The sequence below is a fragment of the Cervus elaphus genome, chromosome 22 (genome assembly GCF_910594005.1).
Source record: "Cervus elaphus chromosome 22, mCerEla1.1, whole genome shotgun sequence".
NCBI lineage: Eukaryota > Metazoa > Chordata > Mammalia > Artiodactyla > Cervidae > Cervus > Cervus elaphus.
Window position 1 is genome coordinate 19,810,759 of NC_057836.1, and position 26,026 is coordinate 19,836,784.

At 36.9% G+C, this 26,026-nt stretch overlaps 1 protein-coding gene across 2 annotated transcripts; it reads right to left on the reverse strand.

Moving 5' to 3' along the window:
- Positions 1-1,909: 1,909 nt before the first annotated feature.
- Positions 1,910-25,595, reverse strand: CLEC2B (C-type lectin domain family 2 member B). 2 transcript variants are annotated; one of them, XM_043881973.1, is made up of 7 exons: positions 25,471-25,595; positions 25,198-25,268; positions 19,167-19,289; positions 10,187-10,350; positions 6,660-6,763; positions 4,745-4,886; positions 1,910-3,526 (listed from the first exon to the last, which is right to left on the reverse strand). In XM_043881973.1, exons 2-6 carry the CDS (start codon positions 25,250-25,252, stop codon positions 4,778-4,780), a joined length of 555 nt encoding a protein of 184 aa, XP_043737908.1. In that variant the 5' UTR covers positions 25,253-25,268; positions 25,471-25,595; the 3' UTR covers positions 1,910-3,526; positions 4,745-4,777. The 2 variants fall into 2 exon arrangements, with proteins under 2 accessions (XP_043737908.1, XP_043737909.1); XM_043881974.1 differs by lacking the exon at positions 25,471-25,595 and adding an exon at positions 19,364-19,417 and having other exon boundaries at positions 25,198-25,418.
- Between the last annotated feature and the right edge of the window lie 431 nt (positions 25,596-26,026).

Consider the following 26,026-nt stretch of genomic DNA (forward strand, 5'->3'; position numbering starts at 1 on the left):
GTTAGAACAAAAATTTCCTTATCTGCTTATTCTTATGTGAATTATAAACACATTTACAATTTTATAAATTCTAGCACTCTTTCAAGGTCTCTCATCCTTGAAAACTCTGTACCTGTGAACCACTTTTCCTGTGTAGACACTAGAATTTTATCAGTAGCATTATTTTATCACCTCAATCCCACCCTCATTCCCTACAGCCCAAATTCTTACCTCGTTTTGCAATCCACACAGTTGGAAAACATCTTTCTCTACCATATTTAAATCATGCATTTTACCTCCAGCTTTTGTTAGAGAACTAAGACTACAGTCAACCGTTTGAGGTTGGAACTTCCTGAGTAACTGAAAATATCAAGCTAAGCTAATTTGGTAGTGAAATATTCACACAGTGAACCACACATTTTTAGTCAGAAGGCCCCTTGCCACACACACACAGAAGACTGGGCTTTGTATGAATGTTTCAAAAGACAATGAAGTTATTTCATGAATAGTACTTTAATTGCAAGACAAAGGATTTCAAACTAATCACCATGATAAGACCAGTTACGGCATGTCAGCTTGAAATATATTACACAGTTACTGACTATATTCCCTGCACTGTATGTTTCATGCTTTTAACTCATTTATTTTGTAGCTGGAGGTTTCGGTTTCCCACTCTTCCTCACCTATTTCTTTCCATCTGTTCCCCCCACTCCTTCCTGGCAAACACATATTTGTTCTTTGCATCTATAACTATACATACACAGTATAATAATTTTGAACTGCTATATTGTACATTTGAAGTTAATTTTGTAAATCTACTATTCTTTAGTAAGAAAGAAAAGGAAATGGTGCTTAAGAGGACATGGGAGTTATTTACTGAAGCAAGTTCATTGGATATAGCAATAAAGGTAGAAGTGACGTGGAGAGGGCTGCTTTTATTCACTTTTGTCGAGTGATAGACAAAACTAGATTTGACTGGACTGAAATGATGAGAGAATGCATTTTCCTTAAAATACATTTCCTGAAAGAAGCAGTGGACATTCTAGGTTATGCTTGTATCTGAAAAAGATGAAACATAGAAATGAAAAGAAGCTGATGTTGATAATGTTGCTGAAACTCTGCCTGTGTTCTCTGGTGCCGAATAGAAACATAGAGACAGGTTTTGGTTGAAGTAGGAAAAAGTAACTTTTATTGTGCTGCCAGGCAAAGGGGGCCACAGAGGACTAATGCACTCAAGACTGTGTGACCCACCCTGGAGTGGGATAGTGAGGAGTGTTATAGTGTTCAAGGAGCAATGTGTGACCAACTCATGGACAATTCTTGGACTGGTTGGCATCAAGGTGAAGTTTCAAGCATCATCAATTTTCCGGTTTCAACCAGTCTAGAGTCTATGCTCTCATGATTCGCAGTTTTCTTTTGGAGGGGGTCTGCTTCTTGTAAAAATATCTTAGCAATGTGTGCCATGCCTTTATATATTTCAGAGAAATAGGAGTTCAGTGATTCTGCCATGTGGTTGAATTATAATCTAAATTGTTACCAGTTCCCCAGCCCAGTAGCTAGTCTTTGTTTCTACATCTTCACATTTCTCTCTTCAATGAGGGATGCTGGGAAAACTGGTAAACTACATGCAAAAGAATGAAACTAGAACACTTTCTAACACCATACACAAAAATAAACTCGAAATGGATGAAAGACCTAAATGTAAGACTAAAAGCTATAAAACTCTTAGAGGAAAACATGGGTAGAACATTCTTCAGCATAAATCACAGCAAGATCCTCTATGACCCACCTCCCAGAGTAATGGAAATAAAAACAAAAAATAGACAAATGGGTCCTAATTAAACTTAAAAGCTTTGGCACAACAAAGGAAACTATAAGCAATGTGGAAAGACAGCCTTCATGAAACAACTGACAAAAAATGAATCAATCATTGATTCTTGAGTCAGTCTTTTACTTTAAAAACAAAGACACAGGGGTTTGTACAGTTTCAGAAATACAATGTATTAATGCTACTGCTGCCATAACAAAGTGCCATGCACTGCATGATTTAAAACACCAGGAATTGACTGTCTCACAGTGCTACTGCCTGGAAGGCCCAACATCAATATGTCCTCTGGGTCATGCTTTCTCAGACTGCTCTAGGAGACAGTCCTTTCTTGCCTCTTCCTGCTTCTCATAATGGCTGGCCATACCTAGGACTCTTTGACTTATAGGTATATCACTTCAGTCACCTGGCTGTCTTTTCCCTTTGTTTTCATATTGTCTTCCCTTTGTTAAGAGTTTTGTCTGACTCCAAATTTCCTCTTCTTATAACACCACTGGTGCTAAAGAGCTTGAGGCCTATAGTAATGATGTCTTCACTATTACACTCACCCCAGCCCTAAATTCCAATAAGGTCACAGTCTGAGGTCCTGAGCAATAGAATGTCAACACAACATTTTAGGCTCATAGTTCAACCTCATAAGATATAGGAAGAGGAAATTTCTTGAGTCTACACACAATATACATAACTCAGACAGTAAAGTGTCTGCCTACAATGTGGGAGACCCGGATTTGATCCCTGGGTTGGGAAGATCCCCTGGAGAAGGAAATGGCAACCCACTCCAGTATCCTTGCCTTGAAAATCCCATGGACCAGGGAGCCTGGTAGGCTACAGTCCATGGGGTCACAAAGAGTCAGACACAACTGAGGGACTTCACTTTCACTTTCAGAAGTTTACAAAAATTAATTCTATCCCATGGGATAGATTGCGTAAATATTCATAGATATTACATAAATTAAGTTACCCTCAACTGCAAAGACCCTGTGTAATTATTGATTACTGGATATTTGGGCTTGTAAAGGACTCTGCCTGGGTGTGAGATCCAGGGCAAACATGTGTGGTAGGGTCTTTCTTCAAACAAACACCTTGCTTAAGTGCATCATAAAACTCATAAGCCCATGAAGAGCATGATTATTTAGCAAAAAATCTTCAGAATAGTGGGGAAAGGGAATTGGTTATACACTGGGTCATCCAGTGAGGGTGCATTCAGATTGTTTACAGTGCTCAGATGCTACCTCTTCCTGTTCAGGGCATGTGTGCTCAGTCACTCAGTTGTGTCCGACTCTCTGCAGCCCTGTGGACTGGAGCACACCAAGTTCCTCTGTCCATGGGATTCTCCAGTCAAGAATACGGGAGTGGGTTGCCATTCCTTCTCCAGAGGATCTTCCCGACCCAGGGTTTGAACCCATGTCCCCTGCAACTCTTGGATTGGCAGGTGGATTCTTTTTCCACTGAGCCATCTGGGAAGCCCCTTTCCTGTTGAGAGCCAGGGATAACATCAGACTTTGTTATTGTCAAATGTGTCTTTTTAAATTTTATTTCTCCTATCAGGAGAAAATGAGATTTTTATTTCACTGAAACAATATAAATCTTCTAGAGGCTGCAGCTCTCTAGCACCAGTCTTCAACGTTGGTGACATCATTATGTCATGGTGTCCATGAGTACTCTTCTAGCAGCTCTCTCAAAGGCTGCTACTGCTCTTCAGTGAAGATCACGAGTGCATATCTGAAAAAAAAAAAAAAAAGAAAATATATGCAGAAAATGTGAGCAGGAATGAATTTTCAAGACAAATGAAATTTATCATTCACAATTTTATAGCATAATTGTAAAGCAGCACATTTTCAACCATGTCATCACTAAATTATTCAAACTATAATCCATGCTTTCCTAAGGAAAATTTTAGGGTAATCACACTCGAGTGTTAAAAAATAAATTTCAAAATAAATATATCTAAATTAAATAGGATATCACATCATGAGCAAATTGAATTTTATCTAGGAATGTAAAGAAGTCTCTTAACAATAGAAAATTTAAAATGTCATTCACTACATTAAAAGAATAGGAATAGAAACCATGACAAGATTGAAACAGATGCAGCAAACAAAAGCATACAAGAAAATGAAGTCTCTTCCCACAAAAAAAAAATCTCTTAACAAACAGAAATAGAAAAGAATCAAGCTAACTTTTAAGAAAAGGCTATAAAAAACTAGATACAACATGACTAATGTTAACATATCAGAAGCATTTTCTTTAAAATGTGGAACAATTTTTACCATCAATATTGTGCTGGAAATTCCACCCATTTTAACTATATATTATATATAATATAATTATATATTATATAATATATAATTATATAATATATATTATATATATTTAACTATATATTAAAAATAATTAATTTTTACAATATAGGAAAAATAAAATTGTTACTAGTAGATGTTATGTTTTCCAGTATTTAAATGAATCCACAAATTATTAGAAAATTATGAATTGTCAGAAAGTATGTTGAACAGAACAAGAGTATCCAAAAGAGTTACCTTGCTAATAAAAACAACTATTTTAAAAGATAATAAAAGTATATAATTGCAAAAGCAATAGCTACATATAATAGACACATATAATAAATACTATGCAGTAACTGTTTAGAAAAATTATGTTATGTAAGACAAAAATCAATACAAGAAACACATTGTAAATGAATAAGAAAATAATATATAAATACAACCTAAATTAACCTAAAGATTGTGTAAAATGCATGATTCTTCTAAAATTGATATAGATAAGCAAAGATCCAGACCATTTAAAAAGTAGAAAACTAATAAGAAAATTACTTTCACAATCATCCAGCTGTGTCATCAGGCTATAATACTAAAGCAGTGAAATGTTGAGATTTCAACAAAGGGAAAGGGAAAAACTTGGTAAGTATTAAAGCCATCTTACTCCTGGATGTCAAGTCCACTGTCGGAAACTGATTTAGGGCACTTTTTTCCTGCAAATCCATTTCCTCTCCGTGTAGCATCTAGCTGCTGCAACACCATCTTCATTAAGGTAAAAACATATTTCATTCCCTGTCATATTAATCCTACAATAAAGGAATCAAACAGTATGCATTAGGGAGTCCTGTGACTTCTCTCTTGGTCAGTGACACCTTTTGAAAAAATATTATCTGTCTAGAGCTCTGAAAAAGTATGCTGTTACACAGTCCTTTCTTGCTAGGGTTAAGATGTCTGTACCAAATTGGACCAAAGGAGTCTCCCTCCCAAGAATCTGTATTTGTTAAACTAAGTTACACATTATAGGTAGAGCCGTCAATTTGTAGGAACCAATGGTTCTTAACCCTGGGGTGAGTTTGCCTTCCACCAGTCCTTGCAAAGGACACTTGGGAATATCTGAAGACATTTTTGGTTGCCTCAAGTGGAGCGGAGCAGGGAGAATTGCTACTGTCTCATGAGTAGAGGTCAGAGATGTTGCCAACATCCTATTGTGCACAAGAAAGTGCTCCCTCCACACAGGAAAGAATGATGTGGTCCAAAATGTCAATTTTTCCTGCTATTGAGAAATTCTAGCATAAACTAAATTCCTAAGTGTGTGGCAGTCACAATTTGGGGTGTTTATACTGGGTCATATATGCAGTGAACTCAACTTTTTAGGTCCAATTCTCCATGTTGTAAAATAGAAGGTATGAAGCCCAGGTTAAATTGCAACTATCAGTGCAAATAAAAGCAGGTTAAAATAAACAAATTTACCTTGAACTGTGAAACTTGTCAGCAAACAGATAGCGTGAAGTTTGTGAAATAGATATAAGATTAGAGAAAATAGGGTAAAATCATGAAAAAGTCTACTTTTATTGTGTATGTGAATCTCAGGTCTTTACTTTCAAAGCAACCAACTAAGAGGTCTTTTCCCTTATAGCTTTTTTTTCATTTTTAAATTGAAATATAATTGCTTTTCAATGTTGTGTTATTTTTTGCTTTACAACATCATGAATCAACTATATGTATACATATATTCCCTCCCTCTTTAGCCACCCTCCCACCTCCTATTCCATCCATCTAGGTCATCACAGAGGACTGAGCTAAGCTCTCTGTTATATAGCAACTTCCCACTAGCTATCTATTTTACACATGGTAGTGTAAATATAGGCCCGCTGTGGCTCAGAGGGTAAAGTGTAATACAACTCTCTCAATTTGTCCCACCCTTTCCTTCCACTGCTATGTCCATAAGTCCACTGTCTACATCTGTGTCTCTCTTCCTGCCCTGCAAATAAATTCATGAGGACCATTTGTCTAGATTCCATACATATGTGTTAACATACAATATTTGTTTTTCTCATATCTTGATTTCCAACCTCTCTGGTTGACCCTTGAAACCAGTCAATACATGATACACTAATCCTTACTCCACTTTTCCAACATGCAGACCAATCAAGGACTGTACAGAAATACACTAATGTACAGGTTCTAGAAGGCTGCACTGTGTGTGTGCTTAGTCACTCAGTTGCGTCCGACTCTGCAACCCCATGGATTGTAGCCCACTAGGCTCCTCTGTCCATGGGAATTCTCCAGGCAAGAATACTGGAGTGGGTTGCCATGCCTTCCTCCAGGGAATCTTCCCAACCCAGGGATCAAACCCAGGTCTCCTGCATTGCAGGCGAATTCTTTACCAACTGAACCACCAGGGAAGCCCAAGAATGCTGGAGTGGGTAACTTATCCCTTCTCTAGGAGAACTTTCCAACCCAGGAATTGAACCTGGGTCACCTGCATTGCATGTGAATTCTTTACCAGCTGAGCTATCAGAGAAGCCCAGAAAGCTGTACTATCTAAACTTAAATAATCCCAGAAAAAAGACACTCACCCTTTGCTAAATATGTTTTCATCCACCCATTGTCCCGTTAGATTTTCTGTCATGTCTCGCCAAATCCAGTGATCAGAAGTGCACTTGAATCGCTTAAGAAAATGCTTTAGAGACAAAATAAAATTCATAATTTTACTTGTCAGTTGTCATTACAACTTATTGTGTTCTTCTTGCTTTGCAGGTTGTGAGAAGAAAGGTGACAAAGCTTCAAATTCTAGTTTCACTGGAAAATAGCTATGTGATTGTGAAAAAGTATTTTACCTTCTGACCCTCAATTTTCTCATTTATGAAACAAAGAGAGAAATTTGTCAGAGAAATTTTCTTTAAGACACGTTTGATTCCAAATTGATTCATATTCAGTATGAAACTCTATTCCTCCAAGATTTTAGTCTGTGAACTCCTAGAAAGCTAGACTTTTCAACTGAGTTCTTACACAGACTTCCTAATCATCAGATATGTATTATAATGTTTTTTTCACTTCCCAGTAAATACTAGTATATTGAATTTAATGCAACATTTTACTTCAATATTTCTTCCAATTATCACGTTTGCACACCCATACACACACATCTTTCATGTATCCAGTTCCTTTAGAACCTAATTCCCAAATTTCAATTTTTTTTTTTTTACCGACTATTTACTTTTCTAAAGACATCATTTGGGGGGAAATTTTTATTTTTTCTGGTATTTCTCCTTATTCATTTGATGTTGAAATTTTTCCTACCTTAGAGACTTTCGTGCCATAAAATTATGTTCTACACAGAAAGTCACTGAGTCTACCTGCCCCAAAATAGTTGCAAAACCATAAACTTGACTTTGTATCACTCCACATTTCAGTTTTATATAAATACAAAGGAGTTATGACAGATAACAACATTGTGGTCTGTTCCTACCTGGTAACAGTGATGCCAATAACCTTGGCATTTTAATATACCATCTTCTATAGCATTTCATGAATTTATTTGAAAAAAAAATCCAATTTGCTGAGACAAGCTATGGGTTTCCATAGGAATCTATTAAGAAAACAGTGTCCCTGGATTCACAGGGTTTCCTGTAGAGTGAGCAAATCCATGCAAACTTCGAGTTAGAAAACATTCTACTAAATGAGAAGACTATGAGTATAATAAATACAGAGTGAAATTTTAGTTTATAGAAGAAGCGTCCCAGTCTTTATGGGAGACTGTCACATAGGATGTACTGTAAGAGGCGTATCTGGAAAGAGTAAAATATTCCATGACAAATACAGAATCCAGGGAGAAAAGGACAATTCATGTTATAGGCTTAGGAAAAAAGCTTGTTTTAAGGCAAAAAAACCAAAAAAACACAAACAAGCAAGACAGGATGTATGTATTGTAAATCAACAGGATATATTGCACTGAATAGCTGGAAAAATTGGAGGAAGATGTGGAGCTGGGTTTTTGATGATAGGGAACTGGGAAGTGACAAGGTACAGGGAAATGTCCTATGAAAAATATTGAACATTATTTGCTTAATAAAGAATAACTCATGGAGCTGCTTGTTAAAAAGACAAGGTATGGCAAAAACCACTACAATATTGTAAAGTAGTTAGCCTCCAACTAATAAAAATAAATGAAAAAAAAGAGGCAAAAGAAAAAAGACAAGGTAATTCTAAATAGGTGCAAATAAATAGGGTGAAATTTTCATGAAGCAAGCTTCATCTCATTTTAACTAAGAAAATACTTTGCAATTTAAATAAACATTTGTAATATTTTAATTAAACCATTTTAAAATAGCCTTTTAAAATTCTTTTATAGTTTCTTTCATTACTTCTTCACAGATACCATATGCAATAACAACTTCATTCTGTTTGTCACTTGTTATTTATTTTTTTTTCCATCCTCCTGCTTTGTTAGCCTTTTTTCCCAAAAAGAATTGTAAGGGCTGTTTAAGGATTTCTCAGAATGTTTATATTAAGAGTCTTGTTAAATTCACCAGTGAAACCATTTGCTCCAGAAGCTCTTTGTATTAAATTAAGCCTGCATCTTACCTTTTGACTTGGTATGCCTACTCTTAACATATCTAGTTTTTCACATATTATTCAGGTTTCTCTGTCTTTTCTTGCTTCCAAAATGGTTTAGTTTCCCTACACTGATCTATAAATTGCCCCAGCCTAGTTTGTATCTCGGAGAAGGCGACGGCAGCCCACTCCAGTCCTCTTACCTGGAAAATCCCATGGATGGAGGAGCCTGGTGGGCTGTAGTCCATGGGGTTGCTAAGAGTCGGACACGACTGAGCGACTTCACTTTCACTTTTCACTTTCATGCATTGGAGAAGGAAATGGCAATCTACTCCAGTGTTCTTGCCTGGAGAATCCCAGGGACGGGGGAGCCTAGTGGGCTGCCATCTACGGGGTCGCACAGAGTCCGACAGGACTGAGGTGACTTAGCAGCAGCAGCAGCAGCTGTTTGTATCTAAATTTGAACCAGTCAGGCAGATTGCATAACTATACATTGTTTACCTTGAAAGTAATACACAGTTCTTTTAACAATGTTGACAACTATGCTGCCGTACATTTAAACAATCTTGTATTACTGCTTTAATCGCTCAATCGTGTCCTACTCTTTGCAGCACCATGGACTGCAGCCCGCCAGGCTCCTCCATCCGTGGAATGCCCCAGGCAAGAATACTGAAGTGGGTTGCCATTTCCTTCTCCAGGGGATTGTTCTGACTCAGAGATGGAAATCCCCTCTCCTTCATCTCCTGCATTGGCAGGCAGATTCTTTACCACTGAGTCATCTGGGAAGAACACACACACATTTTAATGCAGTTAATTACCTTTTAAATTGACCCTTTACTTTTAAAGAAACAGAGCAAAAGTAAAAAATATACTTGTCACGTAAGTCACCCAGGGAAAGAACAGATTTCATAAGTGCAGAGGTACAGGGTCTCATGCTTGTTAAAGCTCTTGGAGATTCTCTTTATTTATTGCATTTTTCCATCAGTGTTTTTTGAACAAAGATTCATTAACCTTTTAATTTGTACCTGCCTATATGCTACAGCAATGGATACAATTTCAGATAAAATATGGTAGCGATCTGGCCACTGGAAACTCATAACTTCAGCCTAGAGGGAAACTTTCAATTACATCTATTGCATTGTTGATAGTGAGCACTCTGACAGGCTGCCATGAGATCTCAGAGAAAGACAGGAAAGCAAGATTGATTAGCCAGAGGAAATTTCCACCAAGGAAGTGAAATGGAGAATTCCATCCTTCTTCTTCAAGGGTTTTAAAAGTTTTCCAAATAGTGTAAAGCTCATCTATTCCTATTCCTTAAAATGGAAAAGCTAGCTATCAAGTCTACAACTTGATCAGAGTCTTAAACTATCCAAACAAAATATCACTAGCTTTTTCAATTGTATCTCCTGTGGCATGTTCTAAACTTCTTCGACATTTTGCATATATAAACAGGCATGTTTGAAATGCTTTAAAGACCATAATGGAATTTGAATACTTCCAGTATCTCTACTTAATGCAATTGATAGGGAATGCATATTAAATTACTTACTTTTTCTTTTGTAGTGGTAATCAAAACTAGGTTAGCATTTTGAGACAAACAGTCGTATCTACTTGAATTCCAATCTTGTTCTTCTTCAGAAAAATAGTAGCATTTATCTTGGAAACCAATCCAATTATCTGAGCAGAAATACCGAGCACCCTTATCTTCTTTAACTAGAGCAGAGATAAATACATATTTTAAGAATCAGATGAAATAATGTCACTGTGTTTTGAGATCATTGAAGAAGGACGGGATTGTGACAAAAAAGATGATGCTTATGGCCAGAATTGCGTGTCTATCCCATAACCGGTTGAAAATCGACTTCATGTTAGGTTAAATGAGAACAGTTCAGAATGTGAGAGGACACTTACATTGCTTTCAACTCCAAACTCACTGATTCATAGGCCTTCCTAGAGCAGTCAATGTGATTTCGCACATGTTAAGTCACTTTTGTCATTTCCAGTATAATAAAATATAACAAAATCAGGTGGTACTAAAAAACTGATTTATTTTAGACTGTTATAAATCTAGGATAGATTTTAACCTCTAAGAAAGCAATAAAAATAATAAAACACTATATAACTAACAAGACATGCACTCGGTTTCCAGTTGTAACTAGATACCACCATCATTGTGTGGTTCCAGGTTAATCAACCGAAAGAACTCATAATGAAACTTAGAAGATGAAAATGAAGCAGAATTCATTATTGTTGGAGGCATTGTGCATAGGAAGTTCACAAGCCTTTTCATGAGTTTCCTTTTGTAGTTGCTGCAGTTAGATGTTTCTAGACTTTCCGCACCTGGGTTTCTCCAAACATACTAGTGCTTTAAGCCAAAATCATTAGTGACTATTTCCTCTTTAGCCTTCCATATCATCTCTTCACAATTCCTTCCAATTGTGTCATGCATAGTTCTTATATTAAAATCTTTTCTATAGTAACTAGTTGTATTGTGGTGATCATTTTGAAATATATAGAAATGGTAGAAATAAAATAAAATAAAGTTGTATTCTTGTAATATTTGTGCCATCTACTTTTCTGAACGCTCCCAGACTGAATCAGTTTTTGGTATCAAAAGTGGTTCTAAGGGAACAGAACCTTAAGGATGAGATATGCTATTGGTTTTCCAATGTGATCTGCATTAAAGGCATTGACCCAGTCACCAGTTGTAAATGGGATGCTGGTGATCTATGGTGCATAGAGGTAAAACTACTAGTTAAATTATCACTCCTAAGCACCTCATACCATACAGGTACCTGTAGATGGTAAACATTTTAGCACCCTTCTCTTAAATACTGATAAAGCAATGGTCCAAATGTCTAAGTGAAAGTGAAAGTCGCTCAGTTGTATGTGACTCTTTGCGACCCCATGGACTATACAGGCCATGGATTTTTCTAGGCCAGAATACTGGAATGGGTAGCCATTCCCTTTTCCAAGGGATCTTCCCAACCCACGGATCCAACCCAGGTCTCCTGCCTTGCGGGCGGATTTTTAACCTGCTGAGCCACAAGGGAAGACCAAGAATTCTGCAGTGGATAGCCTATCCCTTCCCCAGCAGATCTTCCTGATCCAGGAATTGAACTGGGGTCTCTTAACCTCAGGCAGATTCTTAACCAACTGAGCTATCATGGAAGCCCATGTCTAAATGTCTAAGAATAATAACATTTGAACACCATAAGTAACAAAATTGAGTTGACATACACCCAGAGCTAAAAGCAGCAACTACAGAATATACATTCTCAAAAAAGCATGCAAACCATTTACTAAAATGTGGGACAATAAAGTTTTAACAACAGATTTTAAAAGGTTGAAAACATTAACAGTGTGCCACTTGACTGTAGTAAAATTGAGCCATATTCCAATAAAAAATTTTTTTAAAAAATCACCAAAGGCTGTAAATTAAGAAGCACAATGCTAAATAATTCATGAATCAAAAGGGGAAAAAAAAAAGAAATCTTGGGAAATAAAATGTGTTTTAAATGAAAGGTAATTACATATCTTTTTATATATGTTATATATATCATATTAAAAATTATGGATACAACTAAGCTTGTGGGTCTTTCTCTTTTAGTTTTGGCCATGCCATGTGGCTTGTGGGAGCTTAGTTCCCCAACAAGGGACAGAACCCGGACTCTCAGCAATGAAAGCATGGCATCCTAACCACTGAAACACACAGTACATTTCCTTTAATCTTAGAGGAAAATTTATTGGTTTAAATTTATGTTTTTTAAATTAGCTATCTCGAACAATTAGAGTGATAAATTAAATGTAAAAAGTAGAAAGACTCCATTAAAAAAATAAGACCAGAAAGCAATTGAATAGAAACTAATATTAAAGCAAAAAAGTCAAGAAACTCATTGTTGGCATTTTGAATAATCTAGAATAGATAGAACATTAGCTGAAAAAAGAAAAACACCTTTTTAAAGGGAAGCAGACAAATTAGCAATAGTAGGAATAAAAGAGAAATTTCTGGACAACACAACAAACTGAGAAAGAAAAGATAAATGTGAATAAATACTCTGTGTAGTGAAGAAATTAAACTTTTAATGAAAAAAAATTCCACACAAAGAAATCTCCCAGTCCAGGTGGCTTTAGATGTGAACACATCTAATCATTTAGGTAAGACATAGCTATGTTACCCAATCTTTTTCAGAAAACAAAATAGGAAGGAATCTTTTACAGCTCAGTTTTACAGGCTAGCATAATCTTGGTGGCTCAGATGGTAAAGAATCTGCCTGCAGTGTGGGAGACCTGGGTTTGACCTCTGTGTTGGGAAGATCCCCTGGAGAAGGGAATGGCAACCCACTCCAGTATTCTGGCCTGGAGAAGCCCATGGACAGAGTAGCCTGGTGGGCTACAGTCCATGAGGTTGGGAAGAATCTGACACGATTGAGCACCTAACACTTTCACATAATTTCAGTATTGCTGACAACACTGTTATCAAATGGGAAATTATAGTTCGGCCTTGTATGAGCATATGCACATATTATCGTAAACAAAATATTAGCCAGGTTAATTCAAGAATGTTACAAAGGTTAATATTTTATGACCAAATTGAGTTTACTCCAGATAGGAAGGTTTATTTTAACATTTTGTAAAACTTTGTGTAATTCAACACATTAACAGAAAGAAGAGACAAACTAAGCATTTCTCAATAGTACTTGATAACATTTTATGTCCTTTTAGAATAAAACTCTTTGGCTATCTAGGAATTATTTAATTAAGAATAATCAAATAATATTTATTTGATTAAGAATAGTCATAAATAATCATTCTTAGTAGAGAAATATTTAAAACTTTCTTATGTATATTAAGAATGAGATAAAAATGCAAGTTCTCACTAGTTCTCAACATTTTACTGGAACTATTAGCCAGTGAAATGAGGCAATATAAATATATAAAAAGATATAAAGATTTCAATAGAATAAATAAAACCACTATTATTTGCAGGTAATCTGAATGCTTACATAAACATACAAATGAAAATGAAGATAAATATTAAAATTAATAGTTAACATGGCTATTAACATTAACAAAATCTAAAGAAAAATTAATTATGTTTTCTGATCACAGTGGAATTAAAATAGAAATAAATAACAGAAAGATAATTGGAAATCCCCAAAATATGTAGAGATGAAAGAATACACTATTAAATAGCACCTGGGTCAAAAAGGAAATACAAAGAATTTTAAAAGCAATTTGAATTAAACAAACATGAAAACACAACTCATCAAAATTGATGGGAAGAAGCAAAAGCAGTCCTTAGAAAAAAATAAATAGCACTGAATTCATACATTAGAAAACAAGAAAGTTTTAAAATCAGCAATCTACATTCCTTCCTTAGGAAACTAAGAAAAGAAGTGAAAATTAAACCCAAGAAAAACAGAGCAGAAATAATAAGAATCACAGAGCAAAAAACAATTAAACTGAAAACAGAAAATTAATAGAGAAAGTCAACAAGAGCAAAAAGCCCTTTCTTTGCAAAGAACAATAAAATCACTAAGCCTCTAGCCAAGTTAACTTAGAAAATAAAGGAGAGATAAATTAATCATATCAGAATAGAAGAGACAACATCACTACACATGCCACAAAAGATAATAAAAGAATACTATGAACAAGTTAATGCCCACAAGCTTAATGACTTAAATAAAATGGACCAATTCCTTGAAAGATGCACTCTTCCAAAACTCACAAAAGAAGAAATAAACAATGTAAATAGGCTCATATCTATTAAAGACATTGATTAATAATCAGTAATGTCCTAAAACACAAAGCAACAGGCTCAGATGTGTTCACTGCCAAACAACTGAGGAAGAAAACAGCAATTGTTTACAATCTCTTTTAAAGTATAAAATCAAAGGGAATGCATCTTAACTCATTACCTGAGGCCAGCATTATCTTAACCACAAAACCAAAGACATTCAAAAAAAAAAAGAGAGAAAACTACAGACCAATATCTCTTATGGGCATAGGTCCAAAAATCCTTATCAAAATATTGGTAAGACAAATCTAACAGTGTACAAAGAGAATTATACACTATGAAAAAGTAGGATTTATCCCAGGTCTGCAAGGATGATTCAACATTTGAAAATCCATTAATATAATCCATCTTATCAACAGGCTAAAAAAGAAAAATCACATGATCATATCAATATGAGCATCTGAAAAATTTAACACTCATTCACAGCAAAAATTCTCAGTAAACTAGGAATAGAGGGGAGCTATGCCAACCTGATAGACTATTTACCAAACAAACAAACAAAAAAACCCTACAGCTAATTTCTTATTTAATAGTGAAAAATTGGAGGTTTTCCCTCTAGAATCAGGTACAAGGTAAGGATATTCCTCCACAAAATATTGCAGTTAAATGAGTAGTAAATGTGAAAAGCAGTAACTGTGAAAAGAATTTCCTAAAGGAAAACAATCCTGAGTATTCATTGCAGGGATTGATGCTGTGGCTGAAGCGCCAATACTTTGGCCACCTGATGCGAAGAGCTGACTCATTGGAAATGACCCTGATGCAGGGAAAGATTGAAGGCAGGAGGAGATGGGGATGACAGAGGATGAAGATGGTTGGATGGCATCACCGACTCAATGGACATGAATTTGAGCAGGCTCTGGGAGATGATAAAGGACAGGGAAGCCTGGCATGCTGCAGTTCACGGGGCTGCAAAGAGTTGGACACGACTAAGTGACTGAGCAACAAAATGTGAAAAGGACCTTAACAGTATTTGTCATCAAGAGAATGTCAATTAAAGTTGCAATAGGTACCAACAAATGTACCAACACACATCAGAATGGCTAAAATGGGACTTCCCTGGTCATCCAATGGTTAAGAATCCACCTGCCGATGCAGGGAACATGGGTTTGATCCCTGACCCAGGAAGATTCCATATGCCTCGAGGCAGCTAAACCTGTGTACCACAGCTACTGAGCCCATGCTTTGCCACAAGAGAAGCCACAATGAGAAGCTCCCACACTGCAACTAGAGAAAACCTACATGCAACAACGAAGACCCAGCACAGCCAACAAATAAATGAATAAAATTTAAAAAAGAAAGAAAGAATGACTAAATTGGGTAAAGCTGACAACAAATCATTGACAAAATTTTTGAGCAACAGACATTTGCATAATCTTTTGGTTGGCCTATCTACTATCTGTGGTATTATCTACAAAAACTGACCTATGTATCAGTTCAGCTCAGCCGCTCAGACTATCAGGGTGAAAGATTTTGTCATAATCATCTTTACATCTCCCTATGCCTTAATGTAGATTGTATAATTCATAAGCATTCATTCATTGATACCCACTATATATATCATGGTGATGCTTTCTAAGGCCCACTTGACTTCACATTCCAAGATCATCTGGGTTGTGAAGATCTTTTTTGTACAGTTCTTGTGTGTATTATTGCCACCTCTTCTTAATATCTTCTGCTTCTGTTAGGTCCATACCATTTCTGTCCTTTATCGAACCCATCTTTGTGTGAAATGTTCCCTTGATATCTCCAATTTTCTTGAAGAGATCTCTAGTCTTTCCCATTCTGTTGTTTTCCTCTATTTCTTTGCATTGATCACTGAGGAAGGCCTTCTTATCTCTCCTTGCTATTCTTTGGAACTCTGCATTCAGATGCTTATATCTTTCCTTTTCTCTCTGCTTTTCATTTCTCTTCTTTTCACAGCTATTTGCAAGGCCTTCTCAGACAACCATTTTGCCTTTTTGCATTTCTTTTCCATGGGGATGGCTTGATCCTTGTCTCCTGTATAATGTCATGAACCTCCGTCCATAGTTCATCAGGCACTCTGTCTATCAGCTCTAGCCCCTTAAATCTATTTCTCACTTTCACTGTATAGTCATAAGGGATTTCATTTAGGTCATACCTGAATGGTATAGTGGTTTTTCCTACTTTCTTCAGTTTAAGTCTGAATTTGGCAATAAGGAGTTTATGATCTGAGCCACAGTCAGCTCCCGGTCTTGTTTTTGCTGACTGTATAGAGCTTCTCCATCTTTGGCTGCCAAGAATATAATCAGTCTGATTTCGGTGTTGACCATCTGGTGATGTCCATGTGTAGAGTCTTCTCTTGTGTTGTTGGAAGAGGGTGTTTGCTATGACCAGTGCGTTTCAAGGCCAAATTTGCCTGTTACTCCAGGTGTTTCTTGACTTCCTACTTTTGCATTCCAGTCCCGTATAATGAAAAGGACATCTTTTTTGGGTGTTAGTTCTAAAAGGTCTTGTAGGTCTTTATAGAACCGTTCAACTTCAGCTTCTTCAGAGTTACTGAAGCATTACTTAGAAGGCATCACTACAAACAAAGCATCACATTACTTAGAAAGCATCACTACGAACAAAGCATCACATTACTTAGAAAGCATCACTACCAACAAAGCTACTGGATGTGATGGAATTCCAGTTGAGCTATTTCAAATCCTGAAAGATGATGCTGTGAAGGTGCTGCACTCAATATGCCGGCAAATTTGGGAAACTCAGCAGTGGCCACAGGACTGGAAAAGGTCAGTTTTCATTCCAATCCCTAAGAAAGGCAATCCCAAAGAATGCTCAACCTACTGCACAGTTGCACTCATCTCACACGCTAGTAAAGTAATGCTCAAAATTCTCCAAGCCAGGCTTCAGTTATACATGAACCGTGAACTTCCAGATGTTCAAGCTGGTTTTAGAAAAGGCAGAGGAATGAGAGATCAAATTGTCAACATCTGCTGGATCATTGAAAAAGCAAGAAAGAGAGTTCCAGAAAAACATCTATTTCTTCTTTATTGACTACACCAAAGCCTTCGACTGTGTGGATCACAATAAACTGTGGAAAATTGCCGGGCCTGCCGGCTAGATGAACAGGTAGAGGACGCAATCACCAGAGCACCTGAGAAATAAAAGACTAGGAAAGATGGGGTTGAGAGGGACGGAGTCAGCTTGTGACTGATTCCGACGACTTTATTGAGGGGTAACATACATATATATACTAACAGGATTCACCAAATTTTAGATCAAAGACTTGCATACGTGCAGAACTGCAGACACTAGTTTTAGCTCAGGAGTTTTATCTTAACTCCAGCAGAGCATGGCACCAGCGTCTTACAATCAGGTAAAGACTACCTAGACATAAGCCATTCACAGGAGCCTGATAATCTTATCAGAGTCAGGAAAATGGGCAAATGGTGGCTGCAGCGATTTCCTTGCGGGAGGTGAGAAAGGACAATTTGCACTTTAACAAATCAGGGGTGGCGGGACAGAGAGGGACCTCTTGATCTCTCTCAGGGCCGAGAAGGGGCCTGAGCAGTTAGGCCAGCTCCCCGCAGAAAATTCTGAAACAGCTGGGAATACCAGACCACCTGACCTGACTCTTGAGAAACCTGTATGCAGGTCAGGAAGCAACAGTTCGAACTGGACGTGGAACAACAGACTGGTTCCAAGTAGGAAAAGTAGTACCTCAAGGCTGTATATTGTCACCATGCTTATTTAACTTATATGCAGAGTACATCATGAGAAATGCTGGGCTGGAAGAAGCACAAGCTGCAATCAAGATTGACAGGAGAAATACCAATAACCTCAGATATGCAGATGACACCATCCTTATGGCAGAGAGTGAAGAGGAACTAAAAAGCCTCTTGATGAAAATAAAAGAAGAGAGTGAAAAAGTTGGCTTAAAGCTTAACATTCAGAAAACTAAGGCATCTGGTCCCATCACTTCATGGGAAACAGATGTGGAGACAGTGGAAACAGTGTCAGACTTTATTATTTTGGGCTCCAAAATCACTGCAGATGGCGATTGCAGGCATGAAATTAAAAGACGCTTACTCCTTGGAAGGAGAGTTATGACCAACCTAGATAGTATATTAAAAAGCAGAGACATTACTTTGCCAACAAAGGTCCATCTGGTCAAGGCTATGGTTTTTCCAGTGGTCATATATAGGTGTCAGAGTTGGACTGTGAAGAAAGCTGAGCACCAAGAAATTGCTGCTTTTGAACTATGGTGTTGGAGAAGATTCTTGAGAGTCTCTTGGACTGCAAGGAGATCCAACCAGTCCATCCTAAAGGAGATCATTCCTGGGTGTTCATTGGAAGAACTGAAGCTGAAGCTGAAACTCCAGTACTTTGGCCACCTCATGAGAAGAGTTGACTCATTGACAAAGACCCTGATGCTGGGAGGGATTGGGGGCAGGAGGAGAAGGGGACAACAGAGGATGAGATGGTTAGATGGCATCACTGACTCGATGGACATGGGTTTGAGTAAACTCCGGGAGTTGGTGATGGACAGGGAGGCCTGGTGTGCTGCGATTCATGGGGTCGCAAAGAGTCAGACATGACTGAGCAACTGAACTGAACTGAACTGAACTGATATATATCATGGAAAATGGGAAGGGAGTGAGAATAATGAGAAAAGATTATGACTGAGGCAGAAAGGAAAAGTATCATACAGTAGGAAGCTCTGAAAACAAAGTATAATTTAAGAAATAACAGGATGTAATTTACTCACCTGAAAAATGTATAGCAATACCTATTAAAACAATATTAATAACTACAGATATTGCTAATGCAAAAATAAGTCCTTTACTGCTTGTCTTTAACATCTGAAACTTGTACTGCTTGTCTTTAACATCTGAAACAAAACAAAACACCACTTAGATTAAGAAACAGGTAAAAGAAAGACCTAATTTGCATTCAAAACCATACCTGACAAACTTCTTTACGCTATTTCACAAGGAGATGACACAAAATATACTTCCTCTGTTTGTCATGTGGAAAAGAAAAAAAGAAACATGATTTATCCTTTTTGCTGAAATTCCTCATGAGAAACTTTTATCAAATCCAGATGTTACTATGAACTTTACTGCCACAGCCCAAGGGATCAAATATATGACTTTTCTAGTCAAATTTCCTCAAGCCTGAAGCCACCCCCAGACCTTCAACACCCTTCTATGGTGAAATATTAGCACATCCTAACATTTCTTGAATATTTCTAAGAAAATCTACTTTATAACTAATAAAAAGTTTAATTTTAAAGGATAGACAGTATAGTATACTTGAAAGGCCACAGAATAATCAATCAAAAAATTTAGAATTGAGATTTTCACCACCAACAAGGGAACTTGGATGAGTCACTTTTTTTTTCTAGTTCTGTGTTTCCCAATCTACAAATTCAGTAGAACAGAACAAATTTCTATGAGGAATTGTTTTTCTTTTGTTAGTGGTCATTTAGGAAAAAAATAGAATTGGTATGCAAGTTTCTTGAAATGAAACTTTTTATTATTTCATGTGATTATAAAATATTTGTCCTTAATGTAAAATTTCATGAAATGTAAAAAATTATAGCAGATACTTTAAGATAGATAATAAAATTATTGATAAAATTGATTCTCCCTGTCTTTTTTACTTAGTGAAGAACTAGTTGCTTTTTTTGTTGGATAAATTTTTTCCTTAGTGGATATATAAAAGAAATAATTATTTTTAATCATGAATTTTTTTTTTTTTTTTTTTTTTACTGTACCATGCGGCACTTGGAATCTTAGTTCCTTGGCCAGGGATTGAATCTGAACCCCCGGCCTTGGGAGCCTGGAGTCTAAACCACTGAACTGCCAGGGAAATCCTTCTAAGAAATTAAATTTAAAATAAATCTAAATTTACCCTCCTTAGAAATAGCTGGTGTTATCGTTCGTGTTAATATCCCTCCACACATAGATCTTTTTAATCCATTATTACATATATAACCTCCCTCCCAAATACTGGTAATTTTAAACGAGTACGATCATCATTTGCCCACTGTTTTATATTCTCATATTTTCAGTTAACACTTTGTTGTTCTTCCTACCTGTAACAAATTGTTAAAAATGGCCCCAAAGAATCATGCCTCTCTCTGTCCAATGCCCCTTTGGTGCACAATCATGCCATTTCTCCTACCACGAGGTACATACTGCATTTCCCAACACTTAAATATGAATTGGTCTTGTGTCTCCCTTTGACCAATAGAGTGTGGTAGAAGTGACACTCTGGGACTTCAGAACACAGACCTTAAGAGACCTCGACCATTAACATCTCTCTTTTTTTAAATTAAAGGATATATTATGTACTATGTTTTCAGGTCTGGGTTATAACAGGAATTAAATAAAAGAAAATGGAAGTCGTTCAGTCATGTCCAACTCTTTATATAGTCCATGGAATTCTCCAGGCCAGAATACTGGTGTGGGTAGCCTTTCCCTTCTCCAGGGGATCTTTTGAACCCAGGTCTCCCACATTGCAGGCAGATTCTTTACCAGCTGAGCCATAAGAGAAGCCCAAGAATATTGGAGTGGGTAGCCTATCCTCTCTTCAGCAGGTGGGGAAGATCTGATGGAGAAGGGATAGTCAAAACTTTTATTAACCTTCCTGTGTTAGTGTTCCCATATTTCCATATTTTCATTACCATATGAGTAGGAGTTGAAGGTTACTTATTGCTCTATTAAGCAGAATTATTTTAAAATCATTTTCCTATTCATTGTTTCAAGGAGGTCTTCAGCTATTTTGCCATCCTTTTCTCCAGAATGATTGTTGAAATTAGTGACTCCCAGTTAAAAAAAAAAAAAAAAAGAAAATCCTAGTTTATTAAACGGAGTATTTTGAGAATCATAAAGAGCTTTAAAAACAGGAAATACTTATAAGCCACAAGAGATGGTGGATATCCTGTTAATATGAGAAATGCTCTGGGTACTAGTGATATAAGTCATTTCTATCTCAAAGTTGGCAAAATACTAGATCATTCAACTTTGTGGAACATATGGAGATATCCTACCTGCAGAAAAACCAGTCTCAACAAAGATGCAAGTCATGAGTGTGGCAAACAGAGTGGCTTTCATTACATTGGCACAGAGGCAGCAGAACTAGAACCAAAGGGGTTATGAATGTTGATATAAATACCCCCCTGATGGCTCAGAGGTAAAGAATCCACCTGCTGATGCAAGAGACTCAGGTTTGATCCCTGGGTGGGGAAGATCCCCTGGAGAAGGAAATATTAAATAACAACCCACTCCAGTATTCTTATGTGGAAAATCCCCCAAGAGTCAGACACCACTTCTTGACTAAAGAACAGCAATAACAAATACCTTCTTCTAAGTAATCACTGAAAAGAGATAACTGAAAATTCTCACCCTCAAGTTCAGTGTCTTACAAAATCTGGGAAAGTTCATATAACCCTGTAGGGAATGCCCCACTCAATTCAATATCACAACCACCAAGATTAAATATACTGTCAGCTCAATGAAGTAGGAACTTGGAGTGATGTTTAGTTTGATTTAAAGCCTTAAAGAATTGGAAATTTATTTCACTTCTGAATATGCAGGTACATACTTAAATCTGCTACACAATTATTCCCTATTTTATCTGCCTACTCCCTAAGCCTTAAAATCTAGTTTTGCACACTCAGTATAATTAGTTTTCATCTTTAAAATTCCTTGTTTCTACTCTTTTACTCAATCCTTAATACCTGCAACTTACACAAATATCCAAAAGACAAAAGCAACAGAAAGTGTTGGTCTCTCAGTATGAAGTTAGTATTGAAAGATGAATTTCAAAGAAGTTGCTCATAGTGTGTCAATGAATGTATGCTCAATCACTTCAGTCGTGTCTGGCTCTTTGCGATCCCATGGACTGTAGCCCACAGGCTCCTCTGTCCATGGGGATTCTCCAGACAAGCATACTGGAGTGGGTTGCCATGCCCTCCTTCAGGGTAATCTTTCTTTTTTTTTTTTTTTTCACTGAAGAATTTTATCCACATTTAAGTGTGAAATAATACAAATAGCACTCAAATTCTTTCTTAAAAATAGACCAGGGAGAACATTTATCCAATTTATACATTTATCCAATTTATCTCTAAAGCCAACATTACAATATCACGACCACAAAATTGTTGTTAAAAAAAAGCCAACTATAGAAAGATATCCTCCATTAAATGGAAGCAAGTACTTAGTAACGTATCAGCCAATGCAGTACAGTAAACACACAGAGAGACCGAAAGCACACGCCAAGTGGGGATTTGTCTGGGTGACGCAAAGGGGGAGGCCTGAACCCAGAGCGGGGTCTCCTTCTCAAAGGGTGCCCCCCACAAGACGTCCCATACACGCAGGCAGTCCCCGCGGACGAAAGCCATCACCACACAAGGGCAGAGTCGCAGGTCACCGTGCAGACCAGGGAGCCAGAGACAGGAGGGCTAGCTTCGCGGGGCCACAGTCTCCAACTGCCGACAGGAGACTGGGGCTCCCTCCACCCCTGGCCCCCGGGGGCGCCCAGACCAGCTCTCGCCTGGAGAGAGGGGGGCATGGCCACCTCACCCCACCTCCCTGGCCTCCTTCCTGGACAGGAAGCCTCACAGGCCCAAAGCTGCCTGCTGCCCTGGGGGCAGGGAGGGGGGGTGGTGTGCACGTAGGGCAGGGAGCGAAGCTTCCAGCGACTGGAGCTTCATCCTCCCCTCACAGGGTAATCTTTCTGACCCAGTGTCGAACTCACATCTGAGTCTCCTGCATTGCAGGCAGATTCTTTATCCCTGAGCCACTGGAGAAGCCCAGTGTGTACAATGAAGGAATATTAAAAAAAAAAAAAAATCCCAGGGCAGCTTAATAAAAATCTATTTAATTAACAATGTAACTAAAATATTTCTACATTCATCCCTGTTATAATATAAATAGCTTGGGACTTCCCTGGTGGTCCAGTGGCTGAGACTCCGTGGTCCCAATGCAGGGAGCTCAGGTTCAATCCCTGGTCAGGGAACTAGATCCCACATGCTATAACGAGAGTTCGTTCACATGCCGAAACGAAAAGATCTCACATGCCACAACTAAGACCTGATAAAGCCAAATAAATAAATTAATTAAAAAAAAATAGCTAAATGTTCCAATCATTTTTCCCATAGAGAAGCTTCACTGACAACTAATTTCTCTGTTTCTAACTCTGATCTCCCCCAAGGAGAGAAGAGAAAAGATCCAGGGTGACCAGTGAATTTAAAACCAAATACAATCCCCTTTTTCTGAGCTCACAGCTATAGAAAAAAATCACAAAATACCAATATGCAGAAAGAATAAGAGAAAATAAAATTTTTAAAAATATTAAGAGCTTAGAAATGAATTACAGGACACACTAAGTTATTACTACTTCAATGGTGTTTAAAATGTCAAAATACATACATGTGATGTAGATATTATATATACTACATAAAATTTAATTTATATATTTATGTGATACATATAAATTTATACATAAAATATATAAATTTACACTGTTTATTGATATATAAAGCAAAAACTAACACTGGTTTTATGAGTGGGTAGAAAACACTCTTAAAACTTTGTTTTAGATATTTTCACATTATCTAATATTTGATCCCATTGCCCCTAACCTTCTTTGATCTAACCTTAGAATTATTAAATTGTGAAAAAAAATGAGGAATAAAGCATTTATACATGCTAATATGAACTGCAACAATATTTTTGACTGTTGCATAATGCTGGTGTACATGTGTTCGTCTTCAGTTGTGTCTGACTCTTTGTGAGCTCCTGGACTGTAGCCCTCTAGACTTGTGGAATTTTCCAGGCAAAAATATTGAGGAGGGTTCCCATCTCCTCCTCCGCGGGATCTGCCTGACCCAGAAATCGAAACCAAGTCCCTCGCATCTCCTGCACTGATAGGAAGATTCTTTACCCCTGCACCCTCTGGGAAGCCCATAACACTGGTAGACTAAAACAAAACTAAATGGAAAAATTTAAAACTTACCATCATCACTAAATCACAGATTGCTTTCTTTAATGCACTTTAGCTTCTTTTCCTCAACTCTGTTTCTACCTATTTAAGGACCCCTGTTCAAAAAACTTTGAAAGATTGTCCTGTTACTAATAGATTTAGAATTTGGCTTTTACCTACTCTGAACTTTCTATTTAAAACATCCAATGTCACCAAATTGTTTTCTAAGTTTTGTGTTGTTGGTTTTTTTTTAGTACATTTTCTTTCCTTCTCCATTTAAAAATTGCCAGAGACATCTCAAGAATATTAGGGTACCAACAATTGCTTAGATAAGAATAGAAGAGGGAGATAATCACTCTGCTATTAAGTACCTCTAAAGAGTAGTTTATCTTGACTCTACTCATGGCCCATAAACAATCTTTTAAAATATTACAAATATTTGCCAATTATTTCATATCACATATGTATTCTAGACATTGAATGGCTATGGTTCATATTTAACCTCTCTTGAAGTACAGATTTGATTGAATATTTAGTAAAAATGGAACCTATCTTGAACAATTTTACAGTATGGATAATCTTCCTCCATTATCAATTAAGATAAAGTGAATCTGAATTACAAGGACAAAATAATCAATTACCAATTTTAGTTTAACAGAAAAAAGTGTTTTTTTTTTTTCTTTTTTTTGCCTTGATGGAAAAAAACTGCAAAACCCTACTCAGGACTTTCAAAACTTTTGTTATGAAGTTATGATTCATAATTTCAGTAAAGAGCTTTCATTCTGAACAACTGAAAATGTTCTTACCTTGCTTCTTTTCATTAGCTTCTTGTTTGCTCGCATCCTTGTGAGCTGACTGCATACTTGATGACTTCTCTCTTCAAAGTTTTAATTTTAATGTGAAAAAAAAAAAAGAAAAAGTTTTTACAACACAACTCCAAACTAGAGTTAAGCTACTCTGAAGTAAAAGACAGCTTATTTAAGTCGATCTCTCAAAAGGAAAGTAATCATGTGATGAAGATTGAGTCATACTATTAGCTATATAGTTTGCTTCCTGGGAAACAAACACAAAACAATTACCGGAAAGGAGGGAAGTTATGCTAAATAGTGAAGAGAAAAACATATATTCTTCTTTGCTCAACAAAGGATCATCATCTGACCCATAAAGCAAAAACCTTCATGTGGCACTTAAATTCTCACGAAAGTGACACATAACTAGTGACGCACGACTCCTTTAATTCATTAAAGGGCACGCTTTAGGACGTTATGGTTTCATTATCAAGCGTTAAGAAAGGCCATCTCAAAGATGATGAAATTAAAGAGAAGAGAGCTATGCTTTGAAGTGGTTACTGAATCCGAAATAAAAAGCATTTTGTTTTAAACAGAAACATCCTGAGCAGAAGCTTGCACAAGCTTGCGTGTGCATATTCACATGCGTGCGCACTCACACACACAGAAAAAGAGAAAAAGAAAGTCTAAAAAGTACTCAGAAAGCTACATGAATATTCATGATGATAATGTTATTATGCTAATGTTATTGATGACAAAAGTCTTGACTCTCTGTATACTGATGTCCAAAAAATTAGAGACAACGTTTTGGAGAAACAGAAAAGAGCTTTATTCTTTGCCAGGCAAA

Bases quoted from the DNA above. Each gene is read 5' to 3' on its own strand.
- CLEC2B (XM_043881973.1), bottom strand. From the start codon at position 25,252: ATGCAGTCAGCTCACAAGGATGCGAGCAAACAAGAAGCTAATGAAAAG. The intron at 10,351-19,166 runs GTGAGTAAATTA...TCTCTGCTCTAG, and splicing joins TATTGCTATACATTTTTCAG to TTAAAGAAGATAAGGGTGCT. The intron at 6,764-10,186 runs GTAAGTAATTTA...TTGTCTCTAAAG, and splicing joins TTACCACTACAAAAGAAAAA to CATTTTCTTAAGCGATTCAA.